The following is a 26,914-nucleotide window of genomic DNA, read 5'->3' on the forward strand; positions in this document are numbered from 1 at the left end:
ATGATGCAGATTAATATATTAAACAATCGAATTGTTTTACTTCCTTGATAGTTAACTCAAGTTATTTAGATAGTTGACTGAATCCGTTTGGAGATAATGTTAAGTGTCTATCTCAGACTCGCGAGCAGTCTCCGTACATTTTACTATCTGGTCATTTCGTTATCTGAGCATTTTTTATTGTATTTGGTTACTTTGACGTGTTTGTCGATACTCAATATTTAGAAATAGGCCCGACAATGAATAATCGCCCTGATTGCAATCTGTAACTAACAATTCAGACTGAAGTTAAGCGACATGTGTGTAACCAGCAATATTGGATGGGACTGCGAACGTCAAAACAAGGTCGTTGAATACAGAGAGACTGGTTTACACCTTGTTTGTAAATCCTTGTCTGATAGGTAAATGAAATATAACAGAGTGAACTCAAAACCGGTAACGCCGCCGAACTTAATGAGTCGGTCACAAATTAACCTTGATGTTTAACAGGTGGATTCGATCAGAATCAAAATCAGGTGAATTGTCACTGATATGCAGTACGTCTTGAAATTTATTGCTTAGCGGCAGCGGGACTGTGCGAGAATAAAAAGATTACTAAATTACAAAAAATGGAATAAATACTGCAACTAAAACACCAAAGGACTTTCAGTACAACAACGTTGATCATGCAATCATTTCAAATACAACAGCAGTGCATAAATTCGCCCTCATTACCAAAGATAGGGCCGATGTCATTACCTGCCTGTTCTTCGAGAGCTATTGTACATTTAAGTATCGAGGGTAGTCTCCGCTTTGTTTTGAAGGAAAGTGGTAATTTAATTAAATTTACCTAGCCGCTCCCAGGCCTGGAACTTCTACTGCGATGCTGCTAACATATTTTAGGAATTCCGATCCCATGAAACTAAACCCATATCTGCAGTGGCGGAGTGCAGGCAGAGAACGTCTACATCTGTCGGCGGGACCATGACTCAAACCAATGTTTTATAACAACCTCCTAAAGCATGTTATTTCTTCGAACACGTTCCCAGTAGGTTTTCTCTAGTTCGTTACATAGCTGTTCGATACCCCCGGGGCCAAAAGTAATTTCTCCACGAGTGTAAATCACTGCGTTGCGTTTGCCTGTCCATACTCTGTCTCGGGCAGTTATAAGGATCAAAGTGTGATCGTGTCAAGCAAGTTCCAACTATTAAAAAACTAAATATTGTTGGGACGATCAGAACCGGTTTGCAACCATTTAGTTGACGTGAAATTTCTTTTGCGGCAGCAGAACTAAGCAAATTACTGTAATTTACAAATATAAATAAATCGTCCATAAAGGAGAATAACAAGGTAGTTAGTGTTCGGGGTTCGTGGATACATCGACATACCAGCTGGATGGCTAGATTAAGTGTTACTTGTTTTTAATATCTTTTATCTGTTTTGTTTCTTGCCTGGACGCGATCTCATTTACCCGTTGGATGTGTTTTAGTTGCGAACTTTTAAAGAGAGGCTTTGAAATCACTTTAGAAATTAATTTAAGTCGACTTGAACCGAGTTTGGTACGATTGGTTCTGAGTGTGGCGAAATCTCGGGTGTTTGGTGATTGTGTTCTTGATAAATTTGCAATCGTGGCGGATTTTTGCCCCGAACAGAACGTGCATAAAGAAAATCAGGCGTCGTTTTAGACTATCGCGCAACTGGAACAAAAAAAAATGCAGATGCTTATATTTAACTGTGGACACTCTACGCCGTATATTCGAGGAAAATAAAATAAACCATCATTCAATAAGAGTTAAATGAGTAAATACAATTAACAGTGAAAGGGAGGTCAGGGTAGACTAAATTCAAGACTTTTCGCTGCTGCCTTCGGGAAGAAACTACAGTAACTTTAGGTCCCACACCACCAGGTTCAGAAACAGTTATTAACCTCCAACCATCAGGCTCCTGAATCAGCATGGATAACTTCACTCACCGCTGCACTGAACTGATTCTAACCTATGGAGTCATTTTCAATGACCGTACAACTTATGTTCGCAGCACTATTAATTATTATCATTTTGTTTTATTATTTTTATGTTTATATAATTGTCCTTTGCACATTGGTTGCTTGTCCATCTTTGTGTGTTTTTGTACCTACTGTGAATGCCCGCAAGAAATAAACCTCGGTACAATATATATGTACTTTAATAATAAATTTACTTTGAGCCTTGAACTTTTATGAATGCCAGCTTGTTGCTGCTGCTAGTTACTTTTTGTTTCAAATCAGTACCGGGCCGTCGTTGCGCGGATGCCGGGCCGATGAGCCGACCTGCCCGGGAAGCGGCGAAGCGGCATATGATTAGTTCCCGAGTGGCTGCCGACTCTCCGCATTCCTGGCTGACGTCAGTCACCGAGGTTGGTGGTGGGGCCGGGGCATTTAAAGTGGGAAGCGGGCTGTTCTCGCAGCTCGTGGGCCTCTTATCCCCGAAGAAGGAAGACAAACAACAACAAGAATAACGATGTTTTACCGATGAACTCTCACCTTGGGCTGCTTTCAAGGGTGGATGTGTGCGTGGGTCTCTCCCTCTGGATGTGTCCGCTTGCCTTCTTAAAAAGTTGTCTTTCTCTCCTCTTGTTTGGAGTACTATTCCATGCAGCGACGGACTCGGAGACTTGCAGACTAACCAACTTACAATGACTCTGGCGTCGGAAATGACTGAGAGGTCGTTCGGTTTGCAAGAGACAGACGTCGACGTTGTGGGAGACGAGAGCCAGGAATGTGCCGGGGACAGGGACTCAGAGAGCGGTCGGACCGTCTCCACGGCAGCCGCGGGTGTGCAGGAGGTGAAGCCTCCGAGCAGGAACGCGCTGGTGAAACCTCCCTACTCCTACATCGCTCTCATCACAATGGCGATCCTACAGAGCCCCAAGAAGCGACTGACCCTCAGCGAGATCTGCGACTTTATCAGCAACAGGTTTCCCTACTACAGAGACAAATTCCCGGCATGGCAGAACTCCATCCGGCACAACCTCTCCCTTAACGACTGCTTCGTCAAGATGCCCCGAGAGCCGGGCAACCCGGGCAAGGGCAATTACTGGACCCTGGACCCCAACTCGGCCGACATGTTTGACAACGGGAGTTTCCTGAGGAGGAGGAAGAGATTTAAGAGGCAACAGCAGAACGGGTTACTGAGGGAGTACAGCGGACGCTTCCCCGGATTCGGTTACGGACCTTACGGTTACGGCCTCCAGATTCCCAACCCCGCACTGGCCTTTCATCACCATTACTCCATCCCTAATCCTGCCGGCATCTTCCCCTCGCTCTCCACCCTTATCCAAGGGAGTGAGCTGACCAGGAAACCCCTACCGCCACCCCTGAGCCCCACCTCGCCAGCTCATCCGACTGTCAAGGTGGAAGCGTCCCCTCCGTTCTCCACCTTTTCAATAGATAGCATCATGAGTCCCGCTTCTCCTCCTCTCTATCCAAGGACGGGGCAGGCTCCCGTCTTGCCTGTGCTCTCCGCTCTCTTCTCCCCCTCGCACAGCTTGTTAAACATAAGTTATGACCGCCTGCAACAGGAAGCGAACTTTGCAAACAAGATAATCCATCTCAGCCACAGTCATTATTGAAGAAGTCCTGACCGTTCAGGTAAGATAATTCGACCTATTCCGCAGCAACACCAGCCGTCTGAGCCTTCTTGTTTGTGACTTTGCATTCAATGTAAGGAATATAATAAAAATAGCGGGAAGACAAGAGAATGGGGTTGAGCGGGGATATTAAATCATTGGCGAGGCAGATTCGACGGGCCGAATAGTCTAATGCTGCTCCAATGCGTTATGATCTTTTTTTGTATGGATCTCCTGACTGGAATCCAAAACCAAAAGTACATTCTGAGACTTCTTGCTAGAGAGAATTCCTTTCCTGATATTGGGAGGTGGAATAGACGTCATGTTCCAAACGGCCTGGATATTTCAAGTGTTCTGAAATTGGATGAGAATGATCTGATTCATACTTTTTAAGGACACGAAGCGAAACCCTTTACGATGCTCCGTCGTTTTCTTGGAGAATCCGCAATTTAATTCAAGCCACCATAACAACCCTAAACACAAGAGATTCTGCAGATGTTGGAAATCCCGAGAAACGCAAACAAAATTCTGAAGGATCAGGCATCGTCTATAGAGTGGAATGAGCAGTCGGCGTTTCGGGATGAGCCTCTTTATTAGGGTTGGAAAGGAAAGAGGCATCTTCTGCTTTCCGGCTTCTTCCCCCTTTCGTTCCAGCCCTCACCAAGTGTCTCGGCCCGAAATGTCTATCTCTTTGCAAAGATGCTACATAACCTGTTGAGTTCCTCCAGCACTTTGTATGTGTTAATCCATCATAAACTTGATTCATTTATTTCGGAGGGTTTTCAAAAATACGTCGCTGGCATTTTATTGCCAACAACTAAATTCCCACCTGTTATAATCAACAGTACGATCAAACGTTGGTTGTAAACCATGTCGGAGGCGGTGGGGTGGGGGGGGGGGTCTTTTTTTTTTACTGAACCAACTGGACAAATGATTCTTGTGTCCCACACCAACAATGATCCCAAACCTGAACAAAATAAAATAAGACGTTTACAAATAATAAATAAAATAAATACATAAATAGATATGACTATGAAATAGAAAGATACATTTTAAGATGATTGGGGGATGTCAGAGGGAAGTTCTTTACCTAGAGAGTGGTGGGTGCGTGGAACACACAGGAGAGGCGGAAACATTAGGACCATCTCCTAAATCCTTAGACAGGCACATGGATAATGGAGGGCCATATAGAAGGGAAGGGTAGGATTGATCTTAGAGTAGGTTAAAATCGTGGGCTGTAGGTCTATCTTCGGGTAAGTATTTGATAATGCTGAGAGCCAGACTCTGGAAATGCAGTAAAATCCCACTCTCCCGGATGACAAGAACGGAATTTTATTTAATTTTCGTCTCTGTGAATAGTTTTCCTGCAACTGCGTTATCTACACAACATATTCAATTCACAGGGAACCTGCTTCCAACGATAAATGTTAGAATTTGATGTTGAGAGACAGGAAACTGCCTGTTTTAAATCGAATTACCAAAGGGGTTCGTTTCGGAAGCGCAGTTTCAGGTTTATGAAGTTTGCGTGTGTGTGTGTTTTGTTAGCTGCTAATGTAATGCTTAATCACCTGATTTTTAATTAAGTCGGGGAAGGTAACGACTGTGAACGAGATGCTGTCGTGTCAGGAGTTGTCTGGGTGGGACGAGGCCGGAGGAAAAAGGGATCTCGGGATTTATGTCAACTCATTAACAACCCGTTAGTTAGAACTAAGGAAGGAATTATAAATATTGAATCGTCAGTAGAACCAATAAAACCCAGTGCCTTTGATCTGGGATATATTCCCGGGGAATTCTGCCAGCATTATCTGTTAAATTCCGATGGAGCAGGAGGCCTGAGCGATTTGCGGCCGGCACAGTAAAGACATCGATGGGCGGAATGATCTAATTTTGCTTCTGTGCCTTATGGGTCTTGTACGAACTAGGAGCATGAGGAGGCAATTCGGCCCTCAAACCGGCTTCACTATTTGGAAAACATCGTGGCTGATCCGATTGTAATCTGCTCGGGGACCCCTCTAGCCCCAGTAACTTTTCACCTCTACTTTTCCCCATCAAGAACCGATCTGTCTCTGCCTTAAAAGTGTTCAAAGACTCGCCACCTGTTGAGGAAGAGTTCCAAACAAAAATTTAACGTATTTCATAGGGAAAGAAATATATTCGCCTTATTTCTGCGTTGAGTGGGCCGACCCACTATTGTTGAACGTAGGTTCTCCACAACGACCCCGTCAGAACCTCTCATGGACAATTCCGCCCCAGTTTATCACGTGAGGCTCAGTACCCTTGCCATATGTGGATTTATGGAGCATAGCTAATGCATTTTGTAGTTTCCCTTTAGTATATTATTTATCCCCCCTCAGCCCATTCGAATCCCCTCTGCAACTCCTCAGCATTACTGTTGGGTAGTTAGAGCAATAAGAACAATAGAGAAATCACTATTTTAAATCAAAATAAATTGTATTCAAAATAAAAATTTCGAGAATTAACCGTGCACGGCTCTTTCATTGTTTACATTCATTGTCAATGTTTTCAGAACTGTTCTAATACATTCCTACACATCAGTAACGCTGCCGCCACTCATGTGGCCCACTGGGTGGTATACAAATACAATAACTGAGGGCTTTCCTCACCCAACCCGGCCATCCCTGTCCAGTAGCAGAAGAACCCTATACTGTGGTCCTTCATGAGCTGAGGTTTGTGGAAGTTTGCAACCAGTCAGTACGCGCGCCAGTATGCTACTACAGAGTAACGTTTCGTTTAAACAACCCGTTACCTCCCTACAGATGGGATCAGCGTTCTTTCTGAGACGAGACCGAGGATTTCAAGCATGCACTCCGCACCCGAGCTCAGCACGGACAATGAAGGGAGGTTATTTGTCTTTACCGCATTCGCCAATCGCCCGGTTATCTACACTTTAGGTATCAGCATCCATGCAAAATCCGTGGGTGAAATCACAGTGCAGGCCAGGGGATACAAAAAGTGTTGGCTTATTCACACGTACCGAGTTAGATTGTACGTAATTCCGCACGTACTTTACTGTATTAGAATCGAAGAGTATAGCGGAAGAACAGGACTTCACCCCACGATAATTAAACATACGGTGTATAACTGAATTTTTGCCTACGCTGTGTTCGTATCTCTTCATTCTCTGCACGTTCAGGCCCCTTTCTTGGAACTCTTACCCGCCTCTGTCCTATTGCCGTCTATCGCCACTCCCGACAGCGCATTCCAAGCAACTACCACTTTCTGTATGTAAAGAAATACTTGCCCCCCCCCCCCCCACACACACAAACAAAATGCTGAAGGAACTCAGCAGATCAGGCAGCATCGTTCCGGGCCGAGACACTTCATCACGACTGATACTGCCTGCGCGGCTGAGTTCCTCCACGGTTTTGCGTGCGTTCTGGATTTCAAGCGTCTGCAGAATCTCTTGTGTTTAAGATTTGTTGCCCCGCAGATCTTTTAATATGCACCTGTAAACAAACTCAAAAACAGTTACTTCCTCCTAGCGACAAGACGTATCAACACCTCGACCCACTAACCCACACCTCCAAACGTACCACCACTACTATTTGATCATTTCCTCTCAGTCATTTCATATACAGGCACTTCTGTGCCTAGCGTCAATTCATAGACATACAATCATTCTATGTTTACAAGCTATCTCATGTATTTAGATTTACTTTTTCACTATTGTGTTTTTATCTTCTGTTTTTTTTTCGAGAGCTGCATAGGATGCGGAGTAACAATTAATTCGTTCTCCTTTACACGTGTGTACTGGAAATGATATTAAACAATATTGAATCTTGAATCTTTCTCTTCTTAACTACAGGCTGTATCAGCTCAAAAAGAGAACAAAGAGGGTTGCGAAGAAAATTTTGAAAACATCACAAACTGCAGGAACCACTTTACATACAAATACACTCAGCTTGTGAACTCCATTTTATACTTTTATAAAGTCATATAAAGTAGTAAAATTAAGTAATGTACACATTAAAGTGTATTTTAAGGTGTACATTACTCAAATGTACTACTTTATAGTTTATGCTTTATACTTAATTAAGTATATATTATAAGGATACAACAGGAATTCTGCAGATGCTGGAAATTCAAGCAACACACATCAAAGTTGCTGGTGAACGCAGCAGGCCAGGCAGCATCTCTAGGAAGAGGTAGCGTCTCAGGACTGACGAAGGGTCTCGGCCTGAAACGTCGACTGTACCTCTTCCTAGAGATGCTGCCTGGCCTGCTGCGTTCACCGGCAACTTTGATGTGTATTACAAGGATACAGTTTATTTATAGATATTGTGAGGAACAGACCACCCGCTTCTTGGAGCCCCAACGCCCAGCAACCCACCTATTTAACCCCGGCCTAATCACAATACAATTTACCTACTAACTAGATCCCTCTCTACCAAAGAAAGTATGAGGCGCTCCTTTCCTGCGCTGGCCTGCAGGTCACCCTTGGGCAAGGTGTATGTAGCATCTGCTTAGTCCCCCACAACCCGTTCAGGGTCACATGAAGCCATGGGAGCTGGTGGTAGATGATTGTATGAGCAGCTGGTGCATATCACAAGTCCTGGTTATGTGACCACTGACGCCAGGCAGACAGTCTCTCAAGCGTATTGATAATGGCTGGGGCCACCCGTCTGGAAAAGACACTGCCCAGAAAACGATAATGGCAAACCACTACTGTTGAAAAATTTGCCAAGAACAATCATGATCATGGAAAGACCATGATCACCCATGTCATACGACACGGCACGTAGTAAACGCACGAACGATTATATAAACTATATTACACTATATAATATATTTTACGCAGAGGAGGCAGAAGAATGGGGCTGAAAGGAAAGATAAATCTGCCATGATGGAATGGCGGAACAGGATTGATGGACCGAATAGACTAAGTTTGCTCTTATGTCTGACGGTCTTATGGTCTTATTATACACGTATACAATGCTACAATGTATGCTTTAAACTAGTAGAGTTTGCAATGACAGTGTTCATTGTGTTGTGTTTCAGAAGAAGAGAACAATCGAGGCTGAACCCCCAGCCCTCTCTGATATCGTCAAAGGATTTTGTTTTGGGAAGCCATTCAAGGATACAAAGTAAATGATTTGATCTCGAGTCATTAATCAGCCGAATATTAATCTGTGTAAATATTGTAACGGAAACGACAATGGAGCCGAGTTTAATTATGGTTGATGTTGAAGCAGTTCCAGACGTACTGTTCGGTATAAATTATTTTTATTTCTTCGCGGTATTTACATAGTCTTACACGCCTTTTCGACCCATTAAAATGTATCAATATGAAATAGCTTACGTTCAGTATTTATTGTATCTAGTTTATTAAAGCAAATATTTTATAAGGTCTGCCACCCGAACTGCGTGTGGTACACTTTTAAACACTTACAGAACAATGTAAAATTTAAGATAATTTTGTTAAACGATAGTGCGATCTCCACTCTGATTTATTTCTTCTTTTAGCGCTGAGTTCTGCAGCAACTGGATTGTCTCAGCTAAATCGAGATGTTTGATTTTGCGATACGGATTAAGAACGCAGTTCTCTATGAACGAAATCGTTGGTCAGGACTAGGGCGTGCTTTCCGGATGAGGTTTTGTGTGAGTTCGGATAGAACGCAGAAGTATTAGAGTTTGTGTCGGCGAGAGTCGCAGGGAGGAGGCTGTTGCGAGGGGATCTGTCCCATTTCAAAGTTTGCACTCGTGAGTGATCTTGCCGTCTTTCTCCCTAGGCCTCCTGTCCCATGATCCTCTCGTATCCCCTTTTGCCTATCACCTGTCCAGCTCTCGGCTCTATCCCTCCCCCTCCTGTCTTCTCCTATCATTTTGCATCTCCCCCTCCCCCTCCAGCTTTCAAATCCCTTACTCACTCTTCCTTCAGTTAGTCCTGACGAAGGGTCTCGGCCTGAAACGTCGACTGCGCCTCTTCCTAGAGATGCTGCCTGGCCTGCTGCGTTCACCAGCAACTTTGATGTATGTTGCTTTCTGAGATGCGTGAGGGCCGTTATTAGAACGGGCAACGTGCTTTACCTACTGTTAATAAGATGATAGAAAAATGAGGGCTGTGAATTTTAGAGTAGACATAACATTTTGCGCCAAAGGGTCTATACTGTGTCATAGTGTTTGTTCTATGTTCTTATGTTCTGTTACCCTCGCGGTACTTCAGGCAGAAATAGCAGGTTATGTCGAGATTTCGGCTGTCTTGGTTCTGGGGCAAGAGAATTCGGAGGTAAACCAGCCGTCGTCTAACTGAGGCGGGAATCCGGAAGGGTTTCGGGGAGTCAGGTAAAAAGAATGTTTCGTTAAAGCAACTGAGAGAAGCTAAAGGTCCTGAGAAGGTGTCTTGTCCAGCGGGAGACAGAATTGGCCGGGCTTCACATGGTTTAAACCACTGTGGCTCTCTAACCAATCCCGGAACATTTCCAGACATCCATCCGTTTACACTGAGGTTACACACACACACACACACACACACACACACACACATCACACATCCACACATCCACACACACACACACACACACACACACCATACACACATCCACACACACCATACACACACACACCATACACACACACACGCGCACACACACACATATACACACACACACATACACAGACACACGCACACACACACACACACACATATACACACACACACATATACACACACACACACACACACACATACACACACATATACACACACACGCACACACACACATATACACACACACACGCACACACACACATATACACACACACACACACACACACACACACACATACACACACACACATATACACACACACGCACACACACACATATACACACACACACATATACACAGACACACGCACACACGCACGCACACACGCACGCACACACACACACACGCACCATCCACACATCCACACACACATACACACACGCACACACACACACACACACACACATATACACAGACACACGCACACACATGGGCGCGCGCACACGCAAACACACTGACATGTTCATATTTCTCTCTCTCTCTTTCTCCCTCTCGCATTCACACGTAACACACTCGCACACAAAGGTGACAGACAAGAAGCTTACAAAAATAGTTAATTTAAGGCCGACTGTACACTTCAATTATCCAGTGTAATTCAGAAGAAAACTTGGTTTATCAAAATGTTCTTTTATATAAAAGAAAGAGAACGTACCCAGCGTTGGCACTCAAAACTGCCATCGTGTTTTTAAAGTGTGGGTGGATGACAGGTAACTAAAGATTTAAAAAAACCGCCAGGGCAAATATACGGCAAATTAATCGCTCAGTATAATCGGGGAAGATGAGTGGTTTATGTATTAAAGTGTTAAATGAAAGCGGCTTTCTGGCGCAGAAATGAAGGCAGGACTTGTTTGTTTTTGTCTGATTCTAGCCCGGACCTACGGAAGGAACGTTTCTCACACGGTGACCTCTCACTCAGAACAGGCCAGACTGAGACAATCATTTTCATCTTGTGATGATGGTGGCGGAGAGTTGATTGGGAGGCCGTGGTTTGAGAGGGGTTCTGGTAGTCAAGCCTACATATTGAGGGTATCATCATAAATGATGGGCAGCGTGGAAAGGTTAGGTAGGGCCTTTTCATCCAGGATGGATATATCATACTAAAATGTAGAGTTTTATGGTGAGAGGGGGGAAAGATAAGCGAGGTAATTTTTTTTTTGCAGAGAATGGCAGCTGCTTGGATCGGGCTGCAACGGGAGGTGATAGAAGCAGAGACGACAGCAACGTGTAAGAGGCATTTAGACCGGCAGGTGAACAGAGAAGGAATGGAGGCATTTCGACCATGTGCAGGCAGACGGGACGAGTTTAAATTGGCAACATGGCCAGCACAGACAAAATGGGCCGAATGGCCTGCCTCTGTTGCTTTATGTTCTAGAATGCAGGTTTCTGGCACGCAAGCCATTCAAACTATCGTATCCATACTGGTCCCACTTGACTGAGACTGATCCCACTTTTCCTGTTGGCTGTCTGTTTTAGTTTCATTTCTGTATTTGACAGAGGCTGCATGGTAGCAAAGCAGTTAGCACAGTGCTTTAGAGCACCAGCGAACAGGGTCCAATTCCTGCCCTGTCTGAAAGGAGTTTGTACGTTCTCCCCATAACCAGAGTAACACACACAAAACACTGGAGGAATTCAGCAGGTAAGTCAGCATCTATGGAGAGGAATGAAGAGTCGATGTTTTGGGCTGAGACCCTTCATCAGGATGTGTTTATCATTTGCTGTTCCCCATGGCAATGTGGGTATCCTCCAGGTGCTCTGGCTTCCTCCCATATTACAAAGACATTCGTGAGTTGAGAACATGCTTGATCTGATGCAAATGTCACATTTTACTATATATCTCAATGTACCGGTGACAAATAAAGTTAAACTTTAAATTTTAATCTCATAGTATGTGCCAATGCCAGCATTTGTTACCTATCCCCAATTGCTCCTGGACCGATGTGTAAGTTGGAGTTAATGTGGGTCGGGAGTCACATCCAGACAAGAGTGGCTGAGGAAGGATAACGACAAAGGTAAAACAGGTGCAGGTGTCTTCTTGTCACAGATACAGAAACTGAATCTGAATCAGAATCCATGCCATGAGCCCTGCGGCTTGCCATAGTCAATGGCCCTCTAGGTTTTATGAGCACCTGTATTTACTCATTTTTGTCTTAACTAGAGTCATTAAGCCCTTATGCTTTCTGAATGATTGTGACTTCAAGTTAATTGTGACTGGCATGGGCTTTCCGCATTCTATAATTATTTAAAGCAGACTCTCATTTAACGCTCTTGGCTCAGAGTCCTCGTGTTTAGAATGATTTGTCTCATGGTGTCACTCGGTCATGTACCAATGCTCTGTAGGTATTCCTATCACCTCTTGTTTTCGTCTCTACATGGGATATTGCCATCCCTCCGCACCTGGGTTCAGTCGTTGACAGCACTCATCACGACGGAGTCTACCGTTACCTGGGTTCAGTCATTGCCAGCACTCACTGTGGTGATTAGAATCAGGTTTATTATCACCAACATAACTCTCAGAATCTGTTGTTTTGCAGCAACGGTACTGTGCAATGCAAAAATTATACTATAAATTATAATAAGAAATATACACTCAATAGCAATTTTATTAGGTATTTCCTGTACCAAATGAAATGGCCACAGAATGTTCACTGGCTTCTGCTGCTGTAACCCATCCACTTCAAGGCTCAATGTGCTGTGGATTTGGAGATTTAATGAAGGCTGATTGCTCCTTGTTAAGTGATCTGGTTTGTCAAAGGAACTTGCACCTGGGAGGATAAGTGAGGAGGTCCTGAAGAGAGAATTTAGGGAGCTAGGTAGAAAGCTGAAAGCAGGACATCCAGGGTAGTAATCTCTGGATTGCTGCCTTTGCCCCACACCAGTGAGAGTAAGGATAGGATGATTTGGCAGATCAGTGCATGGCTGAGAAACTGGTGCAGGGGGTAGGGTTTCAAATACAGGTATCTGGATCATTACAATCTCTTCTGGAGAAAATATGACCAGTGACAGGTTACACCTGAACCCAAGGGGGGCCAATATCCTTGCAGGCAAGTTTGCAAGAACTATTGGGGAGGGTTTAAACTAATTTGCCAGGGGGCTGGGAACTGAAGTGATAGGGCCGTTGGTTTACAAGCAGATGCAGTGTGTTATGAGACTGTCAGGAAAGTCAGACAGATTTAGTCTGTGTCAGGGACAAGAGGGCATGACTGTGAGTGAGGAGGGTAGTGGGATCCAAGAGACAGTGCTGGATGAGCTTCAGCCCTTGAGCTCGTCCATTAGGTCTGAGATTCTTGATCCCTGTGTGGATGAGAGTGGGGGCTGTAGGAAGGATGAGCTACTTAACTGTGGCATTGTAGTTCAGGGAGCCATTCAAGAGGGGGGTAAGAAAAGAAATATAGTGGTAATTGGGGATAGTATAGTCAGAGGAATAGACAGAGTTCTCTGTCGTGAGGATAGAGTGTCCTGAAAGCTGAGTTGCCTGCCTGGTGCCCGGGTTCGGAACATCTTATCTGATCAGCAGAGGAATTTGCAGTGGAAGGGGAAAGATCCAGTTGTCGTGGCCCACGTGGGTGCCAACAACATAAGTAAAATAAGGAAGGAGGTTCTGCTGAGGGAATTTGAGAAGCTAGGGACCAAATTAAAAAGCAGAACCAAAAAGGTGGTAATCTCTGGACTACTACTTGAGCCACATGCAAATTGGCACAGGGTTAAGAAGATTAGAGAGTTAAATGTGTGGCTGAAGGATTGGTGTGAGAGAAGTGGGTTTCAATTCATGGGAAATTGGCACTAGGATTGGAGAAGGAGGGAACTGTTCCACTGGGACGGGCTCCACCTGAACCGTGATGGGATATGGATCCTGGTGGATTGCATAGTTAGGGTCGTGGATAGAGTAGACTGGGAGAACTGGCTATATGGTGGGGTGGTTGAGGAACCATGGAAGACTTTCAAAGAGATTTTTCAGGATGCTCAATAAAAGTGTATTCCAGTTAAATACAAAGACAGCAAGGGTGGGGATAGTCAGCCCTGGATAACTAAGGAAGTAAAGGCAGACATCAAACTAAAAGCTCGTGCATACAAAGTCACCAAGAGTAGTGGGAAACTGTAAGATTGGGAAAATTTTAAAAAGTAACAAATAACCACTAAGTGAGCAATAAAGAAAGGGAAGATAGATTATGAAAATATACTAGCACAAAATATGAAAATGGATAGTAAAAATTTTAATAATTATATAAAGCAAAAAAGGTGAATGTAAGTCCCATGGAGGATGAAAAGAGGGAATTGATATTTGGTAATGACGATATGGCCAAAGCTTTAAATAACCATTTTGTGTTGGTCTTGACGGTGAAGAACACATTAACATACTGAAGAGAGATGTTATGAATGTGATGGGAGGCGAGGAGCTTGATAGAATAGCCATCACTAAAGAGGCAGTGCTGAGCAAATTTGTTGGCCTAAAGATAGATAAGTCCCCTGGTCCTGATGGATTGCATCCCAGGGTACTGAAAGAAATGACAGAAATAGTTGAGTCTTTGATGATAATTTACCAAAATTCTCTGGACTCTAGGAGGTCCCAACAGGTTGGAAGAAGGCGAATGTCACGTCACTGTTCAGAAAAGGATGTAGGCAAAAGACAGGTAGCTATAGTTTAACATCTGTAGTTGGGAAAATGCTTGAAGCTATCACTAAAGATGAAATAGCAAGGTACTGTATCTGGAAAGAAATGGATCCATCAGGCAGACACAGCATGGATTCAGCAAAGGCAGGTCCTGTTTGACATAGTTACTGGAGTTCTTTGAGGATATAACGAGCGCAGTGGATAGTGGGGAACAGATGGATGCTATTTACTTGGATTTCCAGAAGGTGTTCAATAAAACATTTATCCATAAGATAAGGATGCATAGAGTTGAAGGTGATGTATTAGCATAGATAGAGAATTAGTTAATCAATAGAAAGCAGAGAGTTGTGATGCATGGGTGTTTCTCTGGTTGGCAATCAGTTTGTGAGCGGTGTACTGCAGAGGTTGGTGCAGGGCCCACAACTGTTCATGATATACATTAACAATCTGGAAGGGAGAGGACCAAGTGTAGTGTATCTAAGTTTGCTGATTACACTAAATTGAGTAGAAAAGCAAATTGTGCAGAGGATACAGAGAGTCTACAGGGAGGTATTGATAGGTTATGTGAATGGGCAAGGGTCTGGCAGATGGAATACAATGTTGGTAAATGGGAGGTCATCCACTTTGGAAGGAAACATGGAACAGCAGGTTATTATATAAATTGTAAAAGATTGCAGCACACTGCTGTGTAGAAGGAATTAGGTGTGCTTCTGCATGAATCACAAAAGGTTGGTTTGCAGGTGCAGCAGGCTATCCAGAAGGCAAATGAAATGTTGGCCTTCATTGCTAGAGGGACTGAATTTAAGAGCAGGGAGGTTATTCTGCAACTGTACAGGATACTGGTGAGGCCACACCTGGAGTACTACGTGCAGTTCTGATCTCCTTACTTGAGGAAGGACACACCAGCTTTGGAGGTGGTGCAGATGAGGTTCACCAGGTTGATTCCAGAGATGAGAGGGTTAGACTATGAGGAGAGATTGAGTCACCTGGGACTGTACTCACTGGAATTCAGAAGAATAAGAGGAGATCTTAAAGAAACATATAAAATTATGAAAGGGATAGATGAGATAGAGGCAGGAAAGTTGTTTCCATGTAGGTGAGACTAGAACTAGGGGACATAACCTCAAGATTTGGGGGAATAAATTTAGACCAGAGATGAGGAGGAACTGCTTTTCCCAGAAGGTGGCAAATCTGTGGAATTTTCTGCCCAATGAAGCAGTGGAGACTACCTCAGTAGTAAATATATTTAAGACAAGGTTGGATATATTTTTGCATAGTAGGGAATTAAGGGTTATGGGGAAAAAGCAGGTAGGTGGAGATGAGTCCATGCTCAGATCTGCCATGATTTTATTGAATGGTGGAGCAGGCCAACTCCCGCTCCTATTTCTTATGTTCTTAGATGATAGGACAAAATTGCAGTCAGTGGGATGAGTTGCAGTGTAAAAGGGGACAAAATCAAAAAGAGTGGTTAATACAGGACTGAAGGTGTTATATTTGAATGCAATATGGAATAAGGTCGACGATCTTGTCACACAGTTAGTGATTGGCAGGGATGATGCCATGGGCATCACTGAGTCATGGCTGAAAGAAGATTATCGTTGGGAGTTTAACATCCAAGGATACACATTGTATTGAAAGGACAGGCAGGTAGGTAGAGGGGGCTGGTGTGGCTCTGTTGATAAAAAATGAAATCAAATCCTTAAAAGATGTGACACAGGATCAGGAGATGTAGAATTCTTGTGGGTAGAGCTAGAAACTAAAAGGGTAAAAAAAGACTCTGATGTGAGTTATATACAGGCCTCCAAACAGTAGATAGGATGTGGGCTACAAATTACAATGGGAGATAGAAAAGACATGTCAAAAGGGTAATGTTATGATACCCATGATGAATTTCAATACACATGTAGATTGGGTAATCAGGTTGCTGCTGGATCCTGAGAGAGAATTTGTACAATACCTACAAGATGGCTATTTAGAGCAATTTGTGGCTGAGCCCACTAGGGGATCAACTAATCTAGATTGGGTGTTGTGTAATGAACTGAACTTTATTAGGGATCTTAACATGTAGGAACCCTTAGGAGATAGTGATCATTATAAGATAGAATATATCCCTGCAATTTGAGAGGAAGAAGCTAAAATCAGCTGTGTCAGTATTACAGTGGAGTCAAGGGAATTACAGAAACATAAGAAAGGAGTTGGCCAAAATTGATTTGAAGGGGATACCGGTAAGGATAATAGCAATGACTGGGATTTCTGGGAGCAACTCAGAAGGCACAGGATAGATACATCCCAAAGACAATGAAGTATTCTAAAGGGAGTATGACATGACCATGGCTAATAAAAGAAGTCAAAGCCAACGTAAAAGCAAAAACAGAGGTCATATAATAGAACAAAAATTGGTGGGAATTTAGAGGATTGGGGAACTTTTAAAAACCATCTGAAGGCAACTAAAGAAGCATGGGGGGGGGGAGAGATGAAACGTGAAGGTAAGCTAGCCAACAATATCAAAAGGGATTACAAAAGTTTTTTCAGATATATGAAGAATAAAAGGGAGGCAAGAGTAGATATTGGAATCATTGGAAAATGATGATGAAGAGGTAGTAATGGAAGCACAGAAATGGTGGGCGAGCTGAATAAGTATTTTGCATTAGTGTTCACTGTGGAGGACCCTAGCAGTATGCCGGAAGTTTGAGAGTGTCAGTGGGCAGAACTGAGTGCAGTTGCTATTACTAGATATAAGATGCTTGGGAGACAACTGAAAGGTCTGAAGGCAGCTAAATCACCTCAGTGGTTGGGAAGATGTTAGAATCAATTGTTAAGGATGTGGTTTCAAGGTAGTTGGAGGCACAGGATAAAATAGGTCAAAGTCAACATGGTTTCCTCAGGGGAAAATCTTGCCTGACAAATCTGTTAGAATTCTTTGAGAAAATAACAAGCAGGATAGACTAAGGATAATCCATAGATGTTGTGCACTTGGATTTTCAGTTGGCCTTTGGCAAGCTCTCTCACATGAGACTGCTTAATAAGATAGGAGCAAATGGTATTACAGGAAAGATACGAGCATTGGCTGATTGGCAGGAGGGAAAGAGTGGGAATAAAGGGATCCTTTTCTAGTTTGCTGCTGATGACTAGTGGTATTCTACAGGGGTTGGAGTTGGGACCACTTCTTTTTATGTTAATTTGCAGGTTGTGTCAGTGCTGAGGAAAGCAAGTGCATTCATTTTGAGAGGACTAGAATATAAAAGCAAGAATGTAATGCTGAGACTTTATAAGGCACTAGTGAGGCTCCACTTGAAGTATTGTGAGCGGTTTTTGGGCCCCTTATTTAAGAAATTATGTGTTGACATTGGAGAGAGTTCAGAAGAGGTTCACAACAATGACTCTGGGAATGAAAGCCTTATCGTATGAGCAGCGTTTGATAGCTCTGGGCCTTTACTCACTAGAATTTAGAAGAATCTAGAATGTTGAGAGGCCTTGATAGGGTTGGATATGCTGACATGATAATAAATTTTTACTTAGATTTTTGAACTTTGAGTGGACATGGAGAGGATGTTTCCTATGGTGGGGGAGTCTAGGACCAGAGGGAACAGCCTCAGAATAGTGGGACATCCATTTAGAACAGATTTGAGAAGGAATCTATTTCACCAGATGATGGTGAATCTGTGGAATTTGTAGTTAAAGGCAGCTGTAGAGTCAAGCTTATTGGGTGTATTTCAAGCAGAGGTTGATAGGGTCTTGATTAGTTGGCATGAAAGGATATGGGGAGAAGACAAGAGAATGGAGTTGAGAGGGAAATGGATCAGCCATGATGAAATGGTGGAGCAGACTTGATGAGCCAAATGGCCTAATTCTGCTCCGATCTCTTATAGTCTTATGGTTGTGGTGGAGCCAATGTGTTTGGCTTCAAGTGAGCTACTAAACCCCTGAGGTCAGTTTCAGAAGTTCACAACTGCATGGTGGCTACTGCAGAGTTCCCGGGCAGCACATCCTCTCTGGAATGTCTTATGAGGAAAGGCTGAGCAAGCTATGGCTTTTCTGTTTAGAGACAAGGAGGATGAGAGGAGACTTGATAGAGATATACAGGAAGATAAGAGGCATTGATCCTGTGGATAGCAGAAATGGCTAATACCACTGGGCATAATTTTAAGGTGAGTGGAGGAAAGTATGGGGGGATGTCAGAGGTAGGTTTTTTACACAGAGTGGTGGATGCATGGAACACCCTTCCAGGGGTGCTGGTAGAGGCAGGGAAAGACCATTCAGCCCTTCAGGATTGTACTGGCTCTTTGCCAGATCTGCCCAATTAGCTTCTCTCACAATGAGAAGTAGGGCAGGAGTCAGCTCCAGCTTGGTTCAAAGCACAGCATAGACTCAATGGGCCAAAGGGCTTCTTTCTGAGCTGGATAGTAAAGGAGGGAGGTATGATAGAAAGATGGGCACTTGAATGTGTGGAGAATGGAGAGATATGGACTTGTGTAGGCAGGAGTGATTAGTTAGGCACTCAATTAGATGAGCACATCTTGGCCAAAGTACCTGATCTTGTCATGTATTGTTCTTTGTTGTGTATTAAGTAGGAAACAGAGGAAAATGTTTTACAGACATCAGTATAAAGGGTAAGGTTGAAAAGGGAATGTTGTCTTAATATAAAGACAACATGATGACTCAAATAATGAAAGAAGTAGACAGAAGTGTAAATTTGTTGTTTCAATGCAATTCTTACCAGAGAGATAAAACAGATGGATATGACATTTGATAATGAGGTGAGTAAGCAAACAAGCAGACTGAAAATAGAATAGACTTCAAACAAAGAAGATGCTGGAGGAAACCTGTTCCATGTATTAAAGAATCTAGAAAAGACACAGCAAAGAGAGTATTACACAAGTTTAAAACTTCCTATAAATGGTGTAATGCCTATGAACGGATGGGTACCGAATGTGATGCCTTTGACAAGAGGTATGGCATATGTCAGAGAATTGTAAATCAACCAGCTTGCTATTAATGGTAGGAAAACCAGTGGAATCCCTGCAGAAGGAGAGGATAGATGAACAATGAAAGATGACAACAGAGACACAATAGACTGCAGATCATTAAGTCCTCTGCTGGAGGAACTCAGTGAGCCAGGCAGTATCTGTACAGGAAAATGGACAGTCAACATTTCAGCTGAGTTTCTTCATTTGGGCAGTTCTTCCAGATGTTTGTTTTTTTTTACAGTATGAGAAATGAATGATGTAGTAAGTAGGAAAATAATGCTTAGCCAGCTTCATTGGATTTACTGAAGAGGTAACAAAGCCAAGGGACAATAGTTGTGGAGTAGATATACTTCAATGAATCTAGATTTTCAAAATACTTTCAGCAACGTTCCTCATAAATGAAGAAAGAATGCCTGAAAAGTTGTTTGGGACCAGTAACAGAATGAATGTGTATCAGGTTTCAGGACAGTCATTACAGGATGACACATTCTGGGCAAATGATTGGCAAAGAAAGTTGGATGCAGGTAAATGGGAGGCACAACTCTTGGGCAGGAAGAACAGGGAGGCTTCATTTTGTGTAAGCTTGGCGGAGAAGAGAACAGAGAGGCCTTGGAGTACAGCCACCAGAAGTCGAGAAAGCAAACCAACATTTAAGGGTTAAGGATGAAAGGTGAACTATTTAAGGGGAACCTGAAGGGGAACTTCTTCACTCGGTGGGTGATGTGGGTGTGGAACAAGATGCTAGTGGAAGTGATGGATGTGGGTTCGATTTTCATTTTTAAGAGAAGTTTGAATAAGTACATGGATGGAAGCGTTTAGAGGGCTATGTTCCAGGTGTAGTTCGATCGGATTAGGCAGAATAACAGTTGGGCACAGACTAGATGGGCTGAAGGACCTGGTTCTGTGCTGTAGTGCTCCATGACACTATGTGGATTTACTACTGGATGATAAGAATTGAAAAGTAGGGAAGTTGTACAAACCTACTTTAGAAGAGGTATTGAATGGTGGACAGTTTTAATCACCTCATTATAAAACAGATGTCTATTGATAAACAAAAGCCATTCTGCAGATACTGGAAATCCAGAGCAATATACACAAAATGCTGGAGGCCAGGCCACATCTGTGGAAGAGAATGATCAGTCTACGTTTCAAGAGGAACAGTGGTCTACCAGCATATCGAGATGTCCGTAGAGGAATGCTGCTGACTGGCACACTCCAGTTTGCAGGAGTACAGTATGTGCTGAGGGACACTCTGAAACTCAGTGTAGCCACCGCAAGGGCTCAGTTGGGAAGGACCACAGCTACTGGGCAGGAAGGGACCTGGTTGGGTGAGGAAACAGCGCAATTATGGTACTAATGTACTACCCCAGGGGGCCTTAAACTGTGCATGCAAGAATGCAAGCACATTGTACAATTTATGTTTGCAAAAATGTTTTTAATTACGAATAAAGCTTATTTTGTTTTTTAAAAAATCCCTTCCCCCAATCCTCACCACCGCATCTCCCACTAATTCTGCGCCCAGTTATCTCCCTTCATCCTGCCACAGCTTATCTTCACACTTTCTCGTTCCTCCACCTCTTCGGAAACTAAACCCCTTTCCGTGCCAGTGTTGTCGACACAAGATTTCCTCCTAAACGTGTCGAGCCCACCGGAGAGGGAATTTGAGCATTTCACGGAAGTCATCGACTTTTAAAAAATACAGGGGAAAAGATGTTTTTCTGACAGGTGTGAAATGCCGCACTGGGCAAGCGGATCAGTCCAACGGTGCCTTCTGGCAACAGTCCACTCTGCTCAGCCGACTGGATCTGCGGAACGACCCTGCTTCTCTTTTCGTGTTACTGTACCTAGATAAGAAGCCTCCCCAGTTTAAAAAAAAAACAGAAAAGCAAAGAAAATAAAAATATGCCTGGGGGCGTTTAAATTAAAATACACTAAAATCGGGAAAGATTCGGAATGCCAAAGAGAGACAAATGTATTTCTTCTATGACACCACATCAAGAGTCGTTGACTAATCCCGCACTAAACTAAACCAGACTTCGAATCCGGTTAATTCTCACTGTGCTAGATGACGTGAAATTTGTTGTTTATTGGAGCAATATAGTACAACGGCACAAATTACAAAATAAATAAATAACGCAAAACGAAGGGAAGGGCGAGGTAGTGCCCATGGGCTCATGGATCGTTAAAAAAAACTGATGGAAGGCGGGGAGTGGGGAGCAAGAATCCGAATCCTTGAGTGTGTGATTTTAGGCTCCCGTGTCTGATCTCCGATTGTAGAGGTGAGAAGAGGATCCCTATTGATGGATGCTGCCTCCTGAAGATGTCCTCGGTAGTGGGGAGAGTTGAGTCCGCTAATGGGCCTGGCTCTCTAGTCTCTTGTTATCCCTGCGTCGGAGCCTCCACAACAGGCGGCGATGCAACTAGTCAGAATGCTCGCCACTGTACTTCTGTAGAATTTGAAAGAGTCTTCCGTGACATAGAAAACCTCCTCAAATTCCTTACGAAGTTTAACCGCTGGGTTCCCTGTTTCGCCACGGCGCAAATCGCGATATCGCGTGGAGTGCAGGACAGATGCTCCGAGATGTCGACGCACAGGATCTTAGCGGCTCACCTTTTAACTCCGCTGACCCCTCAGTGAGGACTGGTGCGTGTTTACCTGCCCTCCCTTTCTGGAAGTCCACGTGGAAAATTGTCAGAGCCCTTAGGTGCTATAACAATGCAAGTCACTCTTACACAGCATCGGGGGATAAGGGGAAAACGGGTAAAGTTTTATAACATTTTGAGTTTGGAGGACTGTCCGTGTGAGAGGGAGCAAAGTCTCGCTCTTGCTGTGTTGTTACTTGTTGTGCCGAGCTTTATGGTCATGCTACGTTGACACCAGAATGTGTGGCGACTCCTGTGGGCTGCCCCGGCACGTCCCGAGAGTGTGTCGGTTTTTAACGCAAACGACGCATTCCACTCTGTTTCCATATGCGTGCGACATATTAAACCGAAAGTGAGTCAGCGACTCTTCCCCAGAACAGAGATGTCAAATACCACATGGCCTGCATTTATGGTGAGGGGTGGGGAACGTTTAAACACAGAGATCAGTGAGCGCCTGGAACGATCTGCCAGGGTGGCCGATATGATAGTGGCGTTGAAGAGACTTTTAGACACACTCATGAACATGCATAGAATAGACGGATATGATGGGATTAATTTGACATAATGGATGGAACAGACATCATGGGCCAAAGGATCTGTTCCTGTGGCCTTCTGTTCGACGTAAAACAAAACCACAAAAAGCAATGAGTTAACAACTTAATACTGTGTGTGAATGGCCACGATGCGACACAACCACATGGGGGAAATTCTGCAGAGGGGGACTTCAGTTATTTGTAGTTAGTAGAGATGGGGAGAGGAAGAGAGGGCGAGAGAGATAGAGAGATAGGGAGAGGGTGAGGGGAGAGGGGGCAGAGAGAGACGGGGGAGAGGGAGAGACGGGGCGGAGAGAGGGGAAGGGTGAGAGACGGTCGAGAGAGAGGGGGGAGGGAGAGGGAAAGAGGGGGTGAGAGAGAAACGGAGCGAGAGAAAGGGGAGAGGAGAGGGGGTGGACAGAGGGGAAGGGTGAGAGACGGACGAGACAGAAGGGAGAGGAAGATAGTGGGCGGGAGAGGGGGTGAGTGAGGGAGAGGGGCGAAAGGGGGAGGGGGAGAGAGTGAGAGAGGGGAGAGAGAGAATGAGAGAGAAAGAGAGAATTACATCGAATCCCTCTCCCCTCCTCCACAGATGCAGCTTGACCCGCTGAATTCCTCCAGCAGATTTCGTGGCTCTCCAGATTTCGGCATCTGCACTCCCTCGTGTCTCAGATATGCCAATAATCACACCAGCCGGGAGGAAACAATTGGGATCGACTTTACCGCTGAGGATTGGCGTTAACATCCCGCACACTTGTTAAAAATCACTGCCCACTAACAGAAGGTGATTACTGTGAAACCACAAGATCGTAAGACCATAAGACATACGAACAGAATTAGGCCATTCGTTCCATCGAGTCAGCTCTATCATCCGATCATGGCTTATTCCCCTCAACCCCATTTTCCTACCTTCTTCCCGTAACCTTTGACGCCTTTACTAGTCAAAAAACTATCAACCTCCACTTTAAGTGTACCCAATGACTTGGCCTCCACAGCCATCAGGCAACGAATTCCACAGACTGGCCACTCCCTGGCTAAAGAAATTCCTCCTCATCTCTGTTCTAAACGGACATCCTACTATTATGAGGTTGTGCCCCCTGGTACTAGACGCCCTCCCTATCGGAACCATCTTCTCCACATCCATTCTATGTAGGCCTTTCACTTTCCCGCAGTCTTCAATAAGATTCCGCCTTCATTCTTCTAAATACCAGCGATTGCAGGCCCAGAGCCATCAAACACTTCTCATACGTTAACCTTTTTATCACCGGGACCATTCTCATGAACTTCCTCTGGACCGTCTCCAAAGCCCACACATCCATTCTCAAATAAGGAGCCTGAAACAATTCGCAGTACTCCGAGTACTGTCTGACCAATGTCTTATAACGCCTCGGCATTGCATCCTTCCTTTTATTTAGAAGCATCCTGCCTGGGCCAGAATGCGGATACAACGCCTCACGTGTCACCCCTCTACTCAAGGAAGAAGTTAACAATCGATTTCCCAGCCTGACCGAACGAAATTTCACCCTAGTCTTCTGCTAACTGAGGCTCACGGCGTTCAGACAGCAATTCTGAACCCGGCAAGTGTTCCAAACTTTCATTCTCACATCTGAAATCTTTGAGTCGCGGCGCAAGGTGTAACTCTGCTGCAACTCGCTAATCGATCACGTAAGGAGACAAGTCATTTCGCACAGTTTGCATTTATTGTGGGTTAGGGCAGGCGTTAAATTTGCACTGGGATTTGGGCTCGTATACATGTCCAGATCTCCGTAAGATGTCGGGCGGGAGAATGTAACGGTAAATGTTCCCTGAACCAACTCCAAGAGGATAGTTAACTAGATCGAAACCAACCGATGCATGTGAAAAGGCTGCCTCGTTCACCCAGCACACCTCTGAAACACTTGCATTTAACACTTCCTATTTAACAAGCATCTCTCGGGAAGATTGTCTCGGAGAACTGACCGCTAGTAGTAGACATCATGACCAACAGTTAGGCTCAAGAGGTAGGTTTTAAATTGATGTGAATGAGGGCAGTGAGACGGAGGGGATTATTACGAACCCGGGGACACAAGAGACAGTAGATGCTGGAAATCACTAACCTGGATGACACGACACAATGGATTGGTGTGGATAAATTGTCTCGGAAAGTGGAGACAGTGTGAGTTTTCAATGTGTGCGCTACTCTGTACAGGGGTGTGTCCGGGTTTCCGTCTCTGAGGGTAATTCACATAAAAACTTCACCTACCTCAACACTGAACTGAACTGAACTGAACACAACCCATGGACCCACTTTCAAGTTCTACTACAATTCAGGGTCTCATTATTTATTTATCTGTTTCTTTAATTAATTTAGTTCTTTATTGTATTTGCACGATTTCTCTTATTTGCACATTGGTTCTCAGTCTTTTCATTGATTCTATTATATTTCTTTGTTCTATTGTGAATGCCTGGAAAATAATAATTTTCAGTGCCGTTGTATGATGACGTACGTTGGTAACAAATTTACTTTGAATTTTGGAAAACGGAAAGACTGGAAATAGTTAGCAGGATAGGCCGCATCTGCGGGAGGAGTATCAAGAGATGACAGGATCAGATCCGGGAGGATGTCGGTGGGTCTGGGTGCATTGAACGTGTAAGCGCATCCAAGCGTGTCTCGTCTCTAGACGTCTGGTACATTTTCGGAGTTCCGGTTCTGTGTGTGTGTGTGAGTGTGACTGTATGTGTGTGTGTGTGTGTGTGTGTGTGTGTGTGACTGTATCTCTGTGTGTGTGTGTGACTGTATGTGTGTGTGTGTGTGTGTGTGAGTGTGTGTGTGTGTGTGTGTGTGTGAGTGTGTGTGTGTGTGTGTGACTGTATGTGTGTGTGTGTGTGTGTGTGTGACTGTATGTCTGTGTGTGTGTGTGTGTGTGTGTGTGTGTGAGAGTGTGTGTGTGTGTGTGTGTGTGTGTGTGAGTGTGTGTGTGTGTTGATTTGGATGGTGCTATTTGTACACGCCATGTAGAACATTTATTATGGTCTTGCATGTTTATTTGACAATTATTTTGTGTTTTTATTTTAATGTCGTTGTTCACAGCTCTTCAAAATCATTAACTTAATTGGATCATTAAAAAAACAACCATTTACAGGCAAAATGTCCTTAAATATCGCATTTCTTCACAAATATAAACATATGAAATAAACAATGAATCTATCAGTTCCGATTTCACCGTGTGCATTGTGATCGTAACAGAGGGATTCGCTTCGAGGATAACAATAAGTAGCCCTACTGCACATCAACTGCCCCCGTTTTAACCAAGCAACCACAGCACAATGGACAACAGTTTGTGTAACTAACACCGCCCTCTCAGTCTGCCTGCTCCAGGAGAGCGGCGGTAGACCAGAGCAGCGGGAGAGCAGTTACTTTGTAGCTACAGGTGGAACAGTGCAAAGATACGGCACACGAATTTGTGTTCACAACTTAACAAAGTAAGTGAAAAAATATTTTAAAGAAATTTAACCTTCCTCTAAAAAAGTTTCCCCAATCATCTTCGTTAAAATATAAAGTAAGAAAAACAAGAATTATTGGATATATTCGGTATAATATCAGCGACTGTGACGAAAATGCGGTGGGAGTTTGTGACTGGGTAATTTACAATAAAGAAAAACGAACGGATTTTCGAGTCCTGAAAGAGCAAACAGAAACTTGCTGGACGCACTCAGCATCTGCGGAGGGAGAAACGGTTAATTTCAGGTCAAAGGCACTTCAGAACTCATTATTTCTAGATTTAACCAATTGTCCCATTGTGGTTTGCTACTTTCATTTGAATTGCAAAGTGAATATGTACAATAAACGCCCGATTGAGAGAATGAGGTTCCGCAAAGCAGAAAGTCAAACGTAAATCATCTTTGCAATGCCAAATGAAACTATATTTGCTAACACTTATTTATTTTAAACGTTTTCAATGCATTTTCTGAGCAGTGTGGAGGAACAGAGGGATCTTGGGGTTCCTACTGTGTGTAGATCTGGTCACCCAC

General features: G+C 43.9%; 1 protein-coding gene across 3 annotated transcripts; it reads left to right on the forward strand.

Moving 5' to 3' along the window:
- Positions 1-2,410: 2,410 nt before the first annotated feature.
- On the forward strand, positions 2,411-23,598 carry LOC134339317 (forkhead box protein D2-like). Of its 3 annotated transcripts, none has more exons than XM_063035720.1 (2): positions 2,411-3,604; positions 23,496-23,598. In XM_063035720.1, the coding sequence occupies exon 1, from the start codon at positions 2,650-2,652 to the stop codon at positions 3,583-3,585; it is 936 nt and encodes a 311-aa protein (XP_062891790.1). In that variant the 5' UTR covers positions 2,411-2,649; the 3' UTR covers positions 3,586-3,604; positions 23,496-23,598. The 3 variants fall into 3 exon arrangements, with proteins under 3 accessions (XP_062891790.1, XP_062891789.1, XP_062891791.1); XM_063035719.1 differs by lacking the exon at positions 23,496-23,598 and adding an exon at positions 8,602-8,978; XM_063035721.1 differs by lacking the exon at positions 23,496-23,598 and adding an exon at positions 6,360-6,414.
- Positions 23,599-26,914: the final 3,316 nt, after the last annotated feature.

The sequence above is a fragment of the Mobula hypostoma genome, chromosome 29 (assembly GCF_963921235.1).
Source record: "Mobula hypostoma chromosome 29, sMobHyp1.1, whole genome shotgun sequence".
NCBI lineage: Eukaryota > Metazoa > Chordata > Chondrichthyes > Myliobatiformes > Myliobatidae > Mobula > Mobula hypostoma.